The sequence below is a fragment of the Fusarium oxysporum genome, chromosome 4, assembly GCF_000149955.1.
Source record: "Fusarium oxysporum f. sp. lycopersici 4287 chromosome 4, whole genome shotgun sequence".
Classification (NCBI taxonomy): domain Eukaryota; kingdom Fungi; phylum Ascomycota; class Sordariomycetes; order Hypocreales; family Nectriaceae; genus Fusarium; species Fusarium oxysporum.
In genome coordinates this window covers 1,758,551-1,773,770 of record NC_030989.1, presented here as the reverse complement: position 1 = coordinate 1,773,770, position 15,220 = coordinate 1,758,551, and the positions used below count along the sequence as shown (strand labels likewise).

The 15,220-nt window shown below is 49.6% G+C and overlaps 5 protein-coding genes across 5 annotated transcripts; 4 read left to right on the top strand and 1 right to left on the bottom strand.

The window, feature by feature from the left end:
• Positions 1–350: 350 nt before the first annotated feature.
• Positions 351–3,424, bottom strand: FOXG_07992 (uncharacterized protein; the record flags this gene model as incomplete). The annotated part of the gene is made up of 2 exons (XM_018386707.1): positions 351–922; positions 970–3,424. The coding sequence occupies 2 exons, from the start codon at positions 3,422–3,424 to the stop codon at positions 351–353; spliced, it is 3,027 nt and encodes a 1,008-aa protein (XP_018243890.1).
• Positions 3,425–5,266: 1,842 nt separating this feature from the next.
• Positions 5,267–7,402, top strand: FOXG_07991 (uncharacterized protein). Its single transcript, XM_018386706.1, has 3 exons — positions 5,267–6,051; positions 6,171–6,353; positions 6,405–7,402. The coding sequence occupies exon 3, from the start codon at positions 6,708–6,710 to the stop codon at positions 7,152–7,154; it is 447 nt and encodes a 148-aa protein (XP_018243889.1). The 5' UTR covers positions 5,267–6,051; positions 6,171–6,353; positions 6,405–6,707; the 3' UTR covers positions 7,155–7,402.
• Positions 7,403–7,851: 449 nt separating this feature from the next.
• FOXG_07990 (alcohol dehydrogenase) lies at positions 7,852–9,542 on the top strand. The gene is made up of 3 exons (XM_018386705.1): positions 7,852–8,071; positions 8,154–8,277; positions 8,327–9,542. Exons 1-3 carry the CDS (start codon positions 7,880–7,882, stop codon positions 9,034–9,036), a joined length of 1,026 nt encoding a protein of 341 aa, XP_018243888.1. The 5' UTR covers positions 7,852–7,879; the 3' UTR covers positions 9,037–9,542.
• A 101-nt stretch (positions 9,543–9,643) lies between these two features.
• On the top strand, positions 9,644–12,347 carry FOXG_07989 (uncharacterized protein). The gene is made up of 2 exons (XM_018386704.1): positions 9,644–11,039; positions 11,088–12,347. Exons 1-2 carry the CDS (start codon positions 9,960–9,962, stop codon positions 12,012–12,014), a joined length of 2,007 nt encoding a protein of 668 aa, XP_018243887.1. The 5' UTR covers positions 9,644–9,959; the 3' UTR covers positions 12,015–12,347.
• Positions 12,348–12,424: 77 nt separating this feature from the next.
• FOXG_07987 (NADH-ubiquinone oxidoreductase 78 kDa subunit, mitochondrial) lies at positions 12,425–15,034 on the top strand. Its single transcript, XM_018386702.1, has 6 exons — positions 12,425–12,652; positions 12,712–12,735; positions 12,788–12,839; positions 12,893–12,907; positions 12,960–14,864; positions 14,919–15,034. Exon 5 carries the CDS (start codon positions 14,222–14,224, stop codon positions 14,423–14,425), a length of 204 nt encoding a protein of 67 aa, XP_018243886.1. The 5' UTR covers positions 12,425–12,652; positions 12,712–12,735; positions 12,788–12,839; positions 12,893–12,907; positions 12,960–14,221; the 3' UTR covers positions 14,426–14,864; positions 14,919–15,034.
• Positions 15,035–15,220: the final 186 nt, after the last annotated feature.

The following is a 15,220-nucleotide window of genomic DNA, read 5'->3' as shown; positions in this document are numbered from 1 at the left end:
TTTGCCGCTGGCCGCCATTTTTTCTATCATTCCCCAAAATCCAAAGCCAGCCTAACCCTTTTTTGCCATATGGTACATGGTGGTCATCAATATCCCTTGGCGCTGGCAAAAAACAAACAAAAAAGAGCAACAAAAAATATCAAAAACCAGAGTCATGTCGACCCAAACCACCCGGGGTATCCAGCCGTAATCCCTTCATGACAATCAGTTGTTTGTTCCATAAATCGTGTAGGTGACTCTGCCATATTGTGTGTATCCACAATTGCTCGGTATGGTGAGTGTGCATATTACAAGTTGTTGCTTAACAGTGATGCCGAAGAATGGTAAAGAGCCGTGAGGCTCGAGTTCTCTCACATAGCCAAATCGTCAAACTGTGAGACAAGCTCGCGTATCGTCCACCGCCAAGCTTCGCGATCTCTGGATCCTCGGCCGATCCATTTCTCGCACTTCTTTCTCCACCGATCTTCTTCTTCTCGTTGTCGCCTGATGAATTCAGGCCCAACATCAAATTCTTCGCCAACGAGCCACTCATCCTTGATGTCGCTAACACGACCCTGGGCGCCCTCATCGTCAGCAGCGTTATCTTCCAAGTCAGGAATATCCTTGAAAACGTCTTCGTCGTCCAGCGCGTCAAAACCATCCATAGTGTCGCTGGTCTCAGAGGTGGGCTTAGCAGGATTATCAAGTTTAAGCCAGCACATGTTCTGTGGATCAAAGACCATGCCACCGACAACTTGAACGCCCTTGGTGGCGCTAATATTGGTAATGAGTGCAGGACGAGGTGTCGACGTTTCTTTCTCGCGGGTATTGCTTGACACAACTGCTTGAGTAGGTGTTTGTACAGGGGGTTCAAAAACATTGAGGGCGTTCTCATTGCCTTCCCATTTGTATGTGTCTGCATTGTAGAACATACCATTCACCACTGTATTTTGTTAGCGATAGTATCAACGCGAGCTCTGGTAAACTTACTCTTCGACTCTTTGCCACTATTCAAGTTTGAGATCAGGTGTGGCTTGGTCTGTTGTGGTCGCTTGTGCTTTCTCGATCGAATGTTTGACTGAGGGATGGTAGGAGTCAGATTGCCTCGCGAGGAAAGGTGAGCGACACGCTGGGAGTTCAGGGGCGTCAACGGGCCATTGCTAGGGACCCGTTGAGCCAGCGCAGTCTCCCGGGCAATTCTACTTGCAGCAGTGTCACGAGCAAAGTGAGGAGTAAAGGATGGTCGAGGGGTAGGAGGGATTGATGGAGACGTGGTAGTGTTCCTGTCTGGCAGAACGTTTTGATACAGCTTGTTACGCAAAGCAACTTTTGGTCCTGAGCTAGTCGGTTGCTTCAGGTACTTTGTCTCAGTTTCTTTGGATGTGGGCAAATCATCAAAGCCGTCCAGTTCGTGACCATCGCCGAAGTTCTTTTTGTTCTTTGGCTTGCTCAAACGCTCCCAAGTATCGGCAGTGACGCGGTGACGATGGTTTGGACTGGGTGATCGCATTGTCGATCGGGAAAGTGTACGAGAGTTAGGGCGTAGGTCAATAGAACTAATAGAATTGTCTGAATCATGTCGACGGAATCCGCGAGTCTGCTTTGTAGCAACGTGCTGTGACTGCGACTGAGAAGCGCCGGCAGGCAGAAATGGCAGGTGAGACTTGCGGACAGTTGCCGGGCTATCTGTCGCGCCATGTCGCTGACGTTCTGTGGGCGTCTTTGGCCTCACACCAGACGATGGTCGATTATTCTCCGACCTTGAAGGAGGTCTCTCATGACGGTAGGAAGGCTGTTTGGCCGGTGTATTCAGTCCACGAATTGCAGGTAGGGAGCGTTTTTGCTTAAGTAGCTGGGCACTAGTGGTTGTCGGCTCAGTCCGAAGTGAATTTGTAGAGGTGCGAAGATTAACTTCCCTCCTACGTGGAGTGGGCGGCAGTCCATGAGATGGTGAGGTTGTAGTGGGAGTTGGCAGGCTGACGATGGAGGATTGGGATGAGTGGCCCAATCTGGAATGAGAGCGACGAGTGCGCTGCGGGATAGGGCCACCGCTCTCAGACACAGGCTCCAACGATGTTGAGTGTGTTCGCTCATGGTGGTTCAACCGAGGTATCCGAGTTGAATTGAGTGGTTTGTGTGTAAATGTGAGCGACACTGCCGCTTTGGGTCGAGCAGGGCTCGCCGGTCGTGTTTCCTTGACTCTGACGTTCTTATGTAGAGTGAGCTTGCTCGAATCAAAGACATCTCCTTCGCCGAGGTCAAGACCGTCAAGAAAATCAGGCTTATCGGCTTCAGCTGCCGGGATCTTCTTTGCGGGTACAATAGGTTCTTCGGAAATGCGGTTGGGCGATCGGCTCTTCCGCCTGTGTTGAAGCCTCTCAGTCCAGTTGACAGGCCCCGGAGGGAGGACAAGTCCATCAAAGGTTTCATCCTCACTTTCAGCAGTGATAGAACTCGACACACTTGGGCTAAGCGCAGAAGCCGCTGAGCTTCGGGCAGAACGCGCGTCTCGCCTGGTCCCACCATATCGAGTGCCTAAGCTTCCTTCTCCCCAGTCCAGATCCTCTGACTGGTTGGAAGGTGTCTTGGGGATCTCCTTTCTGGTGGAAAGTTTAAGTTTTCCGTCTGATGGAAGCTCAAGATCCATCTCAAAATCATCCTCTGGGTTGGAGGGTTTGGCTTCTCTCTGAGGAGTAGGCGGTGTGATAAAAGAAACAGGTTTTGGAAGTTGACGGTTCTTGGAGGCTCTAATAGTATCACCTCCGTCTCCAAAAAAGTCGTCATCGTCATCAGCGTCTTTAAATCTATCCAGATTTATGGCGGCAGAAAGACTGCTTGTGGCAGACTGAATAGACTGCATGCTTTGTATAGACTGAATTGATTGAGTAGACTCACGTCGGTTGACTTTGTCAAAGGGAGAAGTAGGAGGTGAGTTGCCCCAGCTCATAGGGCTAGTATGTGTAGATCCAAAGCTGACATGCCGCGAGGTCTCGGGAGACTTAGGTTGCTCTAGTTTCTTCATCTTCAAACCCTGTGAGGAGTCGGGGATCTCTAGGTCGTTCTCCCAATCGTCTTGGATGATCTTGCGAATTTTTCGTCCGCCAAGGCGTTTGATAGTACCTCCCATGAGAGCAGAAGATGGAACATTTGATGGTAATGGGATGCCGGCACTTTGGGCTGCGGCGATGGCATCCAGCGTTGACTTCTCGTCATCTCCCGGGATATGGACATGTTGCTCTTCTTCTCCTTCAAGTTCAGATCTAAATGAAAAGTGGGATGACCCAGAATCGCGTCGCCTTGAAGAGGATGGTCGCGAAGGATTGTTTGTGGCAGTAGATGGGCTGCGGAAGGATAAATCGTCGCCTTCTACCACGAAGTCATCGTCGTCCCAATTCTCTATGTCGGCCTCGACGGGCTGTCTGGGCTTAAGTCGCAAGGGTTCCATGGTAGTGAATGTGTTGTTGTGTGTAGTACGCAATCTATATGCTGAGGCCAAGGTTTGGCAAATAGTGTTGGTTGGCCTGGCTGTTGGGGACGCGATGTCAATTGCGTGTAGTCATTATTGTCAATGGTAATTGTTCCCCGCATACAATAGCATATCCTTCAAGCGTGACAATGTGACGTTTGAGGAGAAAGCGGCGTCAAGAAAAGTAGACAAAAAATCGACAATCGTAGGGAAAGGTTTCGCGAATGCTGCAGATGCGTTTGTAGTCGCTTTGTGCGAGTCGCTGATCAAGTATTCAAATGTGGGAGGAGAAGCGAAATGTGGTGATAATAGTAACAAAGAAAACCGTCACCAAGTCGCCGTGTGCTGCGAGCTGATGGACAAACAAAAACCAAGATCGACACAGGAAAAGCTCGTTCGAAGAAGGGAACCGAATTTGATATCTGTAGGTGAGGATTTTTTTGATGGTCGAGAGGGTGACGTGCGAGACAGGATGCAAAGGTCAGGAATGCGGTCGGCTGTGGATGAGGTGGATTGGTTTGTTTAGTTTGGCTCTAGGTTTGGTGGGTGACTGAGGTGAGGTGCTCTGTGAATCACAACGCACTCCACTCCACTCCAGCTTGGTAGAGAAATGGAAGGCTGGGGGGTTAACTCTGAGCGTGGCTGGAGGTGGCCCCCGCTAACTGTTAAGGGACGTGCCCACTGTAGCCATCAGTTGCTGGGCACTGCTATCGCTAGAGGTGGCTCCACAGACAAGTGGTCAGCTCTTGGCTGCTGCGCTATTTAAGCACTACGCCCGAATGCTTACAGACGCTACACCTGAAAAGGTCTCTCCTGGACGGACCAGAATGTGACCAGACCTTTGAAGGAAAAATCGGAGGCAGGTTTGAGAACTGAGGTGGCTTCACGTGACTACCGTTGCACAAACAAAGTTTAGCTGCGAAAACAATGAGATTCTTGCCTGCGGAAGCAGAACCGTTTGTAGTGAGGGGAACCGCCCAATTGGCCAAACCTTCACGCGTCATAGTCGCGACAAGTCGAAGTTTTCTTCATAGGACGTCACCAGTTTGCGTTTGGTGGCTGGTTGCTCAAGACCCAGCTCTGTCAGCTTAATTCAGCTTGTTTTCCAAGCTTTTCGCCTCCATATCTTGTGCCTGGCGTGCCTGGACGATCTTGGGTGATCTCACAAAGCTAAAAACCTGAACATACAAATAGACACAGGTACATAGCATACCCTGGCTCTTATGATGATGATAATTTCGTCGTCCCCATGCCACTGTCCCGCATAGATTAACCTCCCTCCAACATGTCTCGTCGAAAATATCAGTATACGATTATATACCGGCTTCTTACTCCACCAGCCAGTTCTAGGCACGATCTCATGCCCGAGATTTCTGAAGTTAAAGCTCGTCAAGGGAAGGCCGCTAGTAAATGTTCCAGTTGTAAGATGCGTCTTGCAAGACACAAATATCTACAGGCTCTTTTACGAGATTGATACATCCAGACTCAGACTTATGGAATGGGTCACGTTTACGAAGAACGCCAACATTTATTTTTCATATTTCACCGATATTGAGTTTTACAATGGCATGCTGTTGATAGACTGAGATAAAGAATCATCAAAGCATCAACACTTCGTAAACTAACCGGACAAAGGCCAAAATTATAGGTCCAACTGATACTGGCGGAGGTTGATTAGCGGCACCTCAGGTTCCTGAAGCGGATGACCATGTGGCCCAGAGGGGGCCTAGAGGCTAGAGCTGCCCTGAACAGGCCTCGCCTAAAATGGGTTGCAGCCTGCAGCCTGCAGCCAACCGCTTCATTGTACATGAATGCATTCCGCGAATGGCTCCAAGTGGAACGGCTGCCTACACCTAAATCAACTTATTAAACAACATGGAGAAACGTAAACTCTAACAACACCAAAATATTCCTCTTTCTTTTACCATTTCCTGGCTGTGGGACGATCTTTTGAGCTACGCCCAAGCCCCTTTTCTATATACATAAAAAAATAAGCAGAGCTTCACAGATCGCTCAAAGAAATGGTACAAGCAAACCATCTTCCACAACAACAAAGAATCTGACGAAGTAAAACCGAAGCCCACTTCGAGGATCTCTATATAATATTCTCGTCAATATCATCGTTCTTTTTTCATTCTTAACTCTTCTCTAATCAGACATTCCCTCGACGCTCGAATCTTGCCAAGACTGCTTATATAGCTCCAAATGGAAACGTGCTTTGATACTTGATTCAAAGCCCCCATTCCTCAAACAAGCCAGCTTTCAGACGCTGGTCTCCTCGGCCCGTATACCGTGTCTCACTCGCTTCTTTGACAAGGGAGTTCAAACGCTCCATCAAAGATTCTTCCCGAGGCGCCCCGTCATCTGGCATCGTTCCACTGGGCTCAATCTGAACCCCAAGTCTTGACAACCGCACGAGTCTCGCTGGACCCTGTCTACCGGTACCTAGGTACCTTACCCAATGGCTTCTCAAGCTCGAGTCCTCAAGTTCCCCCGGAGTGACGACAAATCTTCCTTTGTCCTTTTGCAAGCCACACCCGAGGGTTCAAAGCAACTTGATTTGAAGCTGGTGGGTACTGAAGGAGAGGAACCTTATGTCGCATCTTGTAAGTCATTCCATTACCCTCCCTCCAACATCGCAATCTGGGAGACCCTTGTCTGCAATCTCCAGCACTGGCGCGAATGTGATCACCTTTTCGATCCCTGAATCTGACTTTGTTGATAGTGAAACATGATAGGGTCGTGTCTCTCCGTGTGAAGAATTGTCCTGCTTCAGAGAGCGAATGGCAGCGGATTCTTGAAGACTTGTTTCAGCAGGAACCCCTTCCCAGATATTCAAGCCACAGCCACGGTCCAGAGCGAAAAGTCTATTTCAATCACCATTCGAAAGGACATACAGGGTATCACTGTAAGACCATAATGCCATTCTAAAACATGGTCTTTTTACTAACCGTTTTAGCAACGTCTGGGCTCAATCACCCTCAATCATGATCCAGATGAGGCCATTGAGTTATTCGATTGGTGTGGTGCAGCGGTCGAGTCCTCTGCCTCAAGTAAACAAACTGCGGCAAACCTGTCGGCAAAATCCTCCGAGTCGGAGGCTCTTGTGGCCCAGCTTCAGTTACAGCTGGAAGAGTTAATCAAGGCGAAAGATGAGGATGAAACAGCGTTGCTAAGGAAGTTTAGGGACCTCCTAAACGAGAAGAAGCTCAAAATTCGTGAGCAGCAGCAAGTATTAGCAACACTATCAACAAATCCTAGCATGGCGGGCCAATCTCAGCATTCCCAGGCTGTTGAAGCCTCGGTTCAGCAACCGAAACCAAGGAAGCCTACTCGTCAAGCTGGCAAGTCAAGGGCGTCGAAAAGAAAGGCTCCCGCATCAAGAATACTTGAAGAGTCAGAAGACGATGACGCTGTTGACACGATGAGCGTCGACCTTAAGCAGGAGGCCGTGGATACGGATCCCGGAAACACCACAGAAGCGACAGCATCCGTTGATAGCGACGACGAAGATGGCGATGGACTTGACCCAGGTCCCCCTCAGCAGAACAAAGCACCAGACGCTGTTTCACGGGGAAAGACTCCTTCCAAAGAGAGCGAAAGACCGCCGCCACCGCGAGCTCTCCCGTTCGCGACAAAGAAATCAACAAAAGCTACACCTGCACCCGCTCCTGCAGGGAGTGACACTGAATCTGACGATGAGCTGTGAATGACGATTGATGACAGTTCGCCGGTATAGCGTTGTGCATTGTGTTCTCCAAAGTTTATGTATATATATTTCATTTGTTAGTTGTTGCGCGGCCGGTATCGGCAAGCCACAGTTATATACGTGTAGTTTACCCTCATAACATACCAGGTTGCAAGACGGACCATGAACAAATGAGGTCACGCCTTTCGTACAAATTCAGTCGTCATTGATGTAACGAATTGCCGCCGTCTTTTCTGTATTGAGCATACGGAGCATTACAGTGACATAAATTAGCCTAGCGCAACTCAAAAGCAAAGCGTAGTCGCCCAAGGTGGGCAGGGTAAAGAATACAAACCAGCAATAAGCATCTAATAACTTATAAGTGTTTTGATGTTGGAGCATTGTTGACAAATGAAATATGTTTCTCAAGAACATTTCGGAACAAGGTTCGAATGTTATATAATCTACTATCGAGTGTGCCCGGCCAAATCTAGAGCAACTTCTTAGACATCTGGTCTCGCTACTGGTGGTTACAATTGCGTAGATTCTACAACCCACTTTCATATCAATAATACGGCAATACTTACTACGTAGTAACTTACCTCCTCTTTACCCCATCCTCATACATATCGTTATGAATCACGGAATTGTGCCGCCGCAAATCGCCATATCAAACCCGAGGGTGGGGGAGGAGATCAAGTATCCGTACAAGGAAGGGGGGACCACCTATTTAAACCGATGCGGCGATGTACATGCTATCCGCGGCAATCACTCTTCTTCATACTAAGTTTCTCGCTCTGGGCTCTGAATATTTAATCAGTTCATACTTGAAACACATTCCTCACTCACTAAAATTGAGAAATACCGCCAAGATGGGCAGTGTCGCTACAAAAGATGTCCCCACCTACAAACTCAATGACGGCAATGAGATTCCGGTTGTAAGTTTATCCCCTTTCATTCCGAAAGAACCATGAACAGACCGAATCATCCTCGACACGGAACATCACTCACAATCATTAGCTAGCTTTCGGTCTGGGAACAGCTCAGTACAAGAAAGATCCCGAGAGTGGACTTGACCAGCATGTAGTCGATATCACTACCAAGGCTATCAAGACTGGATATCGTCATCTGGACGGTGCCGAAGGTGAGCAGGTTAAAGTATCAAGCCATGACCACAACTGACAAATCTACAGTCTATGGCAACGAAGAGGAGCTCGGGCAAGCCATCAAGGCTGGTGGTGTTCCTCGAGAACAGCTCTATGTCACCACCAAGATCCCTGCTGAGAAGAAGGGTTCTGCTATTGACTCTTTCAATGTTTCTCTTCAGAAGCTGGGTCTGGAGTATGTGGATCTCTACCTGATTCACGGCCCTTGGTTTGCCGAAACCGATGAGGACCTGCAACAGCGTTGGGCCGAGCTGGAGCAGATCAAGGAATCTGGCAAGGCCAAGTCTATTGGTGTTTCCAACTTCCTCCAGTCGCACCTTGAGGCTGTTCTCAAGACCGCCAAGATCAAGCCTGCTATCAACCAGATTGAGTACCACCCGTATCTCCAGCACGGCGATCTTGTTGACTTTCACAAGAAGCACAACATTGCTGTTTCTGCTTACGGCCCCCTTACTCCTATTGTCACTGCTAAGGGCGGACCTGTCGACCCTTTCTACACAAAGTTGGCTGAGAAGTACAACGTGACAGAAAGTGAAGTCGGTCTTCGATGGGTCATTGACCAAGACATCATTGCGCTTACAACAAGCAACAAGGTTGAGCGACTTGAGGGATACTTGGCTAAGCTACCTAAATTCAAGTTGACACAGGATGAGATTGCTGAGATCTCTCGACTTGGTGCCAAGAAGCATTTCCGTGGGTTCTGGAGGAACAAGTTTGATGAGAACGATAGGTCCTAGTAGAAGACGTGGTGGTCTGTTTGTCGTTTCGTGTCAGATACACATGGTCGCTTGTTTCAGCTGGGCGAGTTACAGTCAACATGATGATCAAAATCTCTCTCAATAAGCTCCTAAGTTTAGGGCTTCACTTTGACGCAAGGTTCCGAAATCTGAAGTACGTGTCAATTGTTTTAAGTTTTTCGATGGGCTATCTATAAAAAGGAGGACTTGGTCTCTCGCAACATCTCCTTCACGCCCTTTGAAAAGTTCGATCTGGGGGAGCAGGAGTTCGATAGATATGCGTTTCTGTGCGGATGACATGAACTCCTCAGGGAAGCTGTGCCAATGATGAAACAAGGTCTATTCGCTCGTAGGATCAAAGCCCACCGGGACGGATTACGAGTGGCAGCCACCGACTGAGACGCCTTTCAGCTTGTATTTCGATTATTATACGTTATGAACACCAGAGCCATGTTCATGTCGTTGTATTACTGCATCGTGCTAAGCAACTGGCAGGAGATACAGGGTAGCTCGCCAACGTCATAGACCGATCAAGTGATCGGCCAATGCAAGGCTCTTAAACTTCATTGATTTATCGTAATCATTTTGATTCCACATACTCTTTTACGTCGTGTAAATGAAGTTGAATGGCGGCCCGGTTCCGTCTTACATGCGTCCGAATAACCGGGGCGTGGTTTACCGAAGAGTCAGTCCTGTCAGATCTGGATCGTGGGGCGGCACCGAAGCTCCGGAGCGGAAACTAGAGGTGATGTCAAGATAGACGATGATAACCGTCAGTAATTGCCACTTTTGTCAGCCAAACACCGTCACATCGCCATGAACCATTGAAATGTCGCCTTCGTTAATGTCTACATAAATGATTCCAAATCCTTACACACTCCTTATAAACCCATCTCGTCCCCAAACATAACGTTCCGCCGTTAATGCTCTGTCGCAACGCCCTTCGCAGAGCTGGCCCGCGCTCACCACCAGCATCACATCTACCAAGACTCAAGCAGATGGCTGCCCATATTTCTAATGGTAACGGCGCATTATCGCCAGCGTCCAGCTACGAAGGCGCGACACTTGCGGATCTTCCCAAGTCATGGCATTTTACCGAATCTCTTCCCGCCGATTCCATCTTCCCAACGCCTGCCGACTCCCACAAAACTCCCCGAGATCAGATTACACCTCGGCAAGTTCGCAATGCCGCATACACCTGGGTCCGGCCTGCCGAGCAGAAGGATCCGGAGCTACTGGCCATCAGCCCAGCTGCGTTGCGCGATTTGGGAATCAAGTCTGGTGAAGAGTCCACCGATGACTTTAGACAGCTAGTAGCTGGGAACAAGTTATATGGCTGGGATGAAGAGAAGCTCGAGGGCGGATATCCCTGGGCTCAATGCTACGGAGGCTTCCAATTCGGACAATGGGCTGGCCAACTAGGCGATGGCAGAGCTATTTCTCTCTTTGAGACCACCAACCCTGCCTCTGGCGAGCGCTATGAGCTTCAACTCAAGGGTGCTGGCATGACACCTTACTCCCGGTTCGCTGATGGAAAGGCTGTCTTACGATCCAGTATCCGAGAGTTCATTGTCTCAGAAGCACTCAATGCCCTCAAGATCCCCACTACCAGAGCTCTATCACTTACGCTTCTGCCAGATTCAAAGGTTCGCCGAGAGACGATCGAGCCCGGCGCCATCGTTCTGCGTTTCGCACAGTCGTGGTTGCGTCTTGGTAACTTTGATATCCTTCGAGCTAGAGGAGACCGTAAGCTCATTAGACAACTGGCCACATACATCGCCGAGGACGTATTTGGTGGCTGGGATAAGCTGCCAGGTCGACTTGAAGACCCTGATGAGCCTGTTAAATCACTGGACCCCAAGCGTGGAGTTTCTTCTGAGACTATTGAAGGAGATAATGGTTCTGAAGAGAACAGATTTACGAGATTCTATCGTGAAGTTGTACGGCGCAATGCCAAAGTGGTGGCCAACTGGCAAGCTTATGGGTTTATGAATGGTGTTTTGGTAAGTTGTTCATAACTCCGAAATAGAAACCCTGCTGACCCATAATAGAACACGGACAACACCTCGATCTACGGGCTATCAATAGATTTTGGTCCATTTGCTTTCATGGACAATTTTGATCCTGCATATACACCCAATCATGATGATTACACCCTTCGTTATAGTTACAGAAACCAACCCACCATAATCTGGTGGAACCTCGTTCGTTTTGGTGAGGCAATCGGTGAACTGATGGGGGCAGGCGCCAATGTTGACGATTCAACTTTTGTCAACGAAGGTGTTACCAAAGAGCAAGAGGCTGAAGTAGTGGCAAGGGCCGAGAAACTTATTACACAGGCTGGAGAAGAGTACAAGGCAGTGTTCCTCGCAGAGTACAAACGACTCATGACTGCTCGTCTGGGTCTGAAGACACACAAGGACTCTGACTTTGATATCCTTTTCAGCGAGGCTCTCGACACTTTGGAGGCCCTAGAACTTGACTTTCACCACTTCTTTCGTCGTCTCAGCAAGATCAAGTTGCAGGATATCGCCACGGGAGAAGCACGTAACGAGAAGGCGTCTGTGTTCTTCCACAAAGAAGGTCCCCCAACAACTATTTCCGAAGAGGATGCCAGAGCGCGTCTTGCGATCTGGCTTGAAAGCTGGCGCGAGCGTATCATCGAAGATTGGAAGGACGAGGGAGAGGACGTCTCAGAATCTACAGACAGTGACAGAATCGAGGCGATGAAGCGAATGAACCCCAACTTCGTTCCTCGCGGTTGGATACTTGATGAGCTCATCCAACGGGTTGAGAAGGACGGTGAGCGAGATGTGCTGAACCGCGTCATGCATATGTCTCTCAATCCATTTGAAGATCGCTGGGATGGCGAGACATTCGATGGAAAGACGTATAATGGCGATAAGGATGAGGAGCTCCGATGGACAGATGATCCTCCAAAGACCGAGCGAGCTATGCAATGCAGCTGCAGTTCATAGATAACTACATAGACCCAAAATGGAGACACGTACACTTTTCGGTTTATGCAAAATTTACAACTACTCTAAGTATTTGGTTGGTGATATGTAACGACCGGCGGTAAGAGGCAGCGGTCATGGAGATTGGTTACTCTTCCATGCTTCCATAAACGGCGTGAATATTGATCTTGAGCACAAGATAGAGGAAGACTCGACTGAAGCAACAGCTCTACCGAAGCAGATCTGTTGCGCAAGCTCACCTACAATAAAGTGTGCCCGTGTACAATTAATTTGGTAGAAGAAGAAAAATTCAAAAAGCTCCAGCAGCAAATTGCAAAATATGAGGTAGGATCCAGTGCTGTGGCCTGAGGCAAAAATAAAACGACACTGACCAATGAGCATTAACGTAAATTAATCGCGGACTAGCGCCACTAAATCCATCACCCGAACAGCAGGTTCCCTTTCAAGACGTCAACGACTGAGCATATATTCGCCGCCAGCGACCCTGCAACCCTTTTCATCTTCCCTCCGTCAAGGCGACACGATGCTCCGAAATACTCTAGCACGTTCGGCTTGGCGGACGAGCCGGCGGGCGGTCAATGTCTCGCGAACCTTCGCGACGACAAGTCAGCGCCCGGCCGAGGTGGAGCTGACAATTGGTGAGCATCTTTGTGCATAGGGCCATTGACAACGAAATAGAGGCTAACCTTGATACTAGATGGAAAGAAGGTTTCGATTGAAGGTATGATGGGTTGTTTGGCTGTATTCATGGGCGCCTATTGACGGAATTGTAGCTGGTTCTGCTCTTATTCAAGCCTGCGAGAAGGCGGGCTCAACAGTCCCTCGGTATGTCAAGATGGTTCGTGCCAAGTTTGAATAGCCTAGCTAACTATCTCTAGATACTGCTACCACGAGTACGATACCTCGAATCCTCCCACGATCGATTCATCGCTGACAATGCTTCAGGAAGCTTATGATTGCCGGTAACTGCCGAATGTGTCTGGTGGAGGTTGAGAGGGCTCCGAAGCCCGTTGCCTCTTGTGCTTGGCCTGTACAGCCCGGAATGGTTGTCAAGACCAACTCTCCTCTAACCCATAAGGCCCGCGAGGGTGTCATGGAGTTTTTGCTGGCCAACCATCCCCTCGACTGTCCTGTTTGTGATCAGGGTGGTGAGTGTGATCTTCAAGACCAGTCTATGCGTTACGGAGCCGACCGAGGCCGATTCCACGAGATTGGCGGCAAGCGAGCCGTCGAGGACAAGAACATTGGCCCTCTGATCAAGACTTCGATGAACCGATGTATCCACTGCACCCGATGTATTCGTTTCTCCAACGATATTGCCGGAGCTCCGGAGATGGGTTCCACTGGCCGTGGCAACGATATTCAGATTGGCACCTACCTCGAGAAGAACCTGGACTCCGAGATGTCTGGTAACGTTATCGACCTCTGCCCCGTTGGTGCTCTCACGTCGAAGCCCTACGCTTTCCGAGCTCGTCCTTGGGAGTTGAAGCACACCGAGTCTATCGACGTTCTCGATGGTCTTGGTTCCAACATCCGTGTCGACTCCCGCGGTCTCGAGGTCATGCGAATTCTGCCCCGACTTAATGACGACGTGAATGAGGAGTGGATTAATGACAAGACCCGATTTGCCTGTGACGGCCTCAAGACTCAGCGACTGACAATGCCCCTGGTCCGCCGTGAGGGCCGCTTCGAGCCTGCTGATTGGGAGGAGGCTCTCACTGAGATTGGTCGTGCTTATCAGATTAAGAACCCTCAGGGTAACGAATTCAAGGTCATTGCTGGCGCTCTTACTGAGGTTGAGTCTCTGGTTGTCGCCAAGGACATGGCTAACAAGCTTGGCTCCGAGAACCTGGCTCTCGATACCCCTACGGGCAGCCAGCCCATCGCCCACGGTGTTGATGTCCGATCCAACTTCCTTTTCAATTCTCAGATCTGGGGTATTGAGGAGGCTGATGCAATCCTGATTGTTGGCAGCAACCCTCGACATGAGGCTGCTGTTCTCAATGCCCGTATCCGAAAGCAGTGGCTCCGATCCGACCTTGAGATCGGTGTTGTTGGTGAGACATGGGACTCTACATTCGAGTTCGAGCACTTTGGTACCGACCATGCTGCTCTCAAGTCCGCTCTCTCTGGTCCCTTTGGAGAGACTCTCAAGAACGCCAAGCGACCTATGATTATTGTTGGCTCCGGTGTTACTGACCACGCGGATGCCAAGGCATACTACGAGACCATTGGTGCTTTCGTTGATAAGCACGCTTCTAACTTCCGAACTGAGGAGTGGCAGGGTTACAACGTCCTCCAGCGTGAGGCTTCTCGTGCTGGTGCTTTTGAGGTTGGCTTCACTACTCCCTCTGCTGAGGTTGCCCAGACCAAGCCCAAGTTCGTCTGGCTCCTTGGTGCTGATGAGGTGAACGAGGCGGATATCCCTAAGGACGCTTTTGTTGTCTACCAGGGTCACCACGGTGACAAGGGTGCTCAGATTGCTGACATTGTTCTTCCTGGTGCTGCCTATACCGAGAAGGCTGGTACCTACATCAACACTGAGGGCCGTGTCCAGATGACACGAGCTGCTACCTCCCTCCCCGGTGCCTCTCGAACTGACTGGAAGATTCTCCGAGCTGCCAGTGAGTTCCTTGGCGCTCCTCTCCCTTATGACGATGTCGCCATGGTCCGAGACCGTATGGTTGAAATCAGCCCTGCTCTGGCTGCTTATGACGTTGTTGAGCCCGTTGCTCTCCCTGCTCTGAGCAAGGTCCAGCTCGTCGACCAGAATAAGGGTGCCCAGGTCACTGGAACACCTCTCAAGAAGGTTATCGACAACTTTTACTTCACCGATGTCATCTCACGAAGGTATGTGGAATTGATTCGTAATTCATTGAATTTCCCTATTAACATTATGCCTAGCTCTCCCACAATGGCTCGCTGCTCAGCGGCTAAGGCTACGGGTGACCCTAGGACAAACTTTATGGCTCCTGGCATGGAGGAGGATAAGCCCATGGGCCAGGTCGAGTACGGCGTATGAGGTGGTGGCTGCAAAAGAATAGAAATATTTGCTTTGTTTTTATGCGTCTGGGAAGTTCGTAGCATCTGTACATATAGGACGTCGGACGGAGGCTGAAGGTAGATGAGTTGAATACCTAATTCCTTCACTACGACGTGCACCTCGTCAAATGATTCATCATGGCAACTTTCGCTTGCGATTCGGG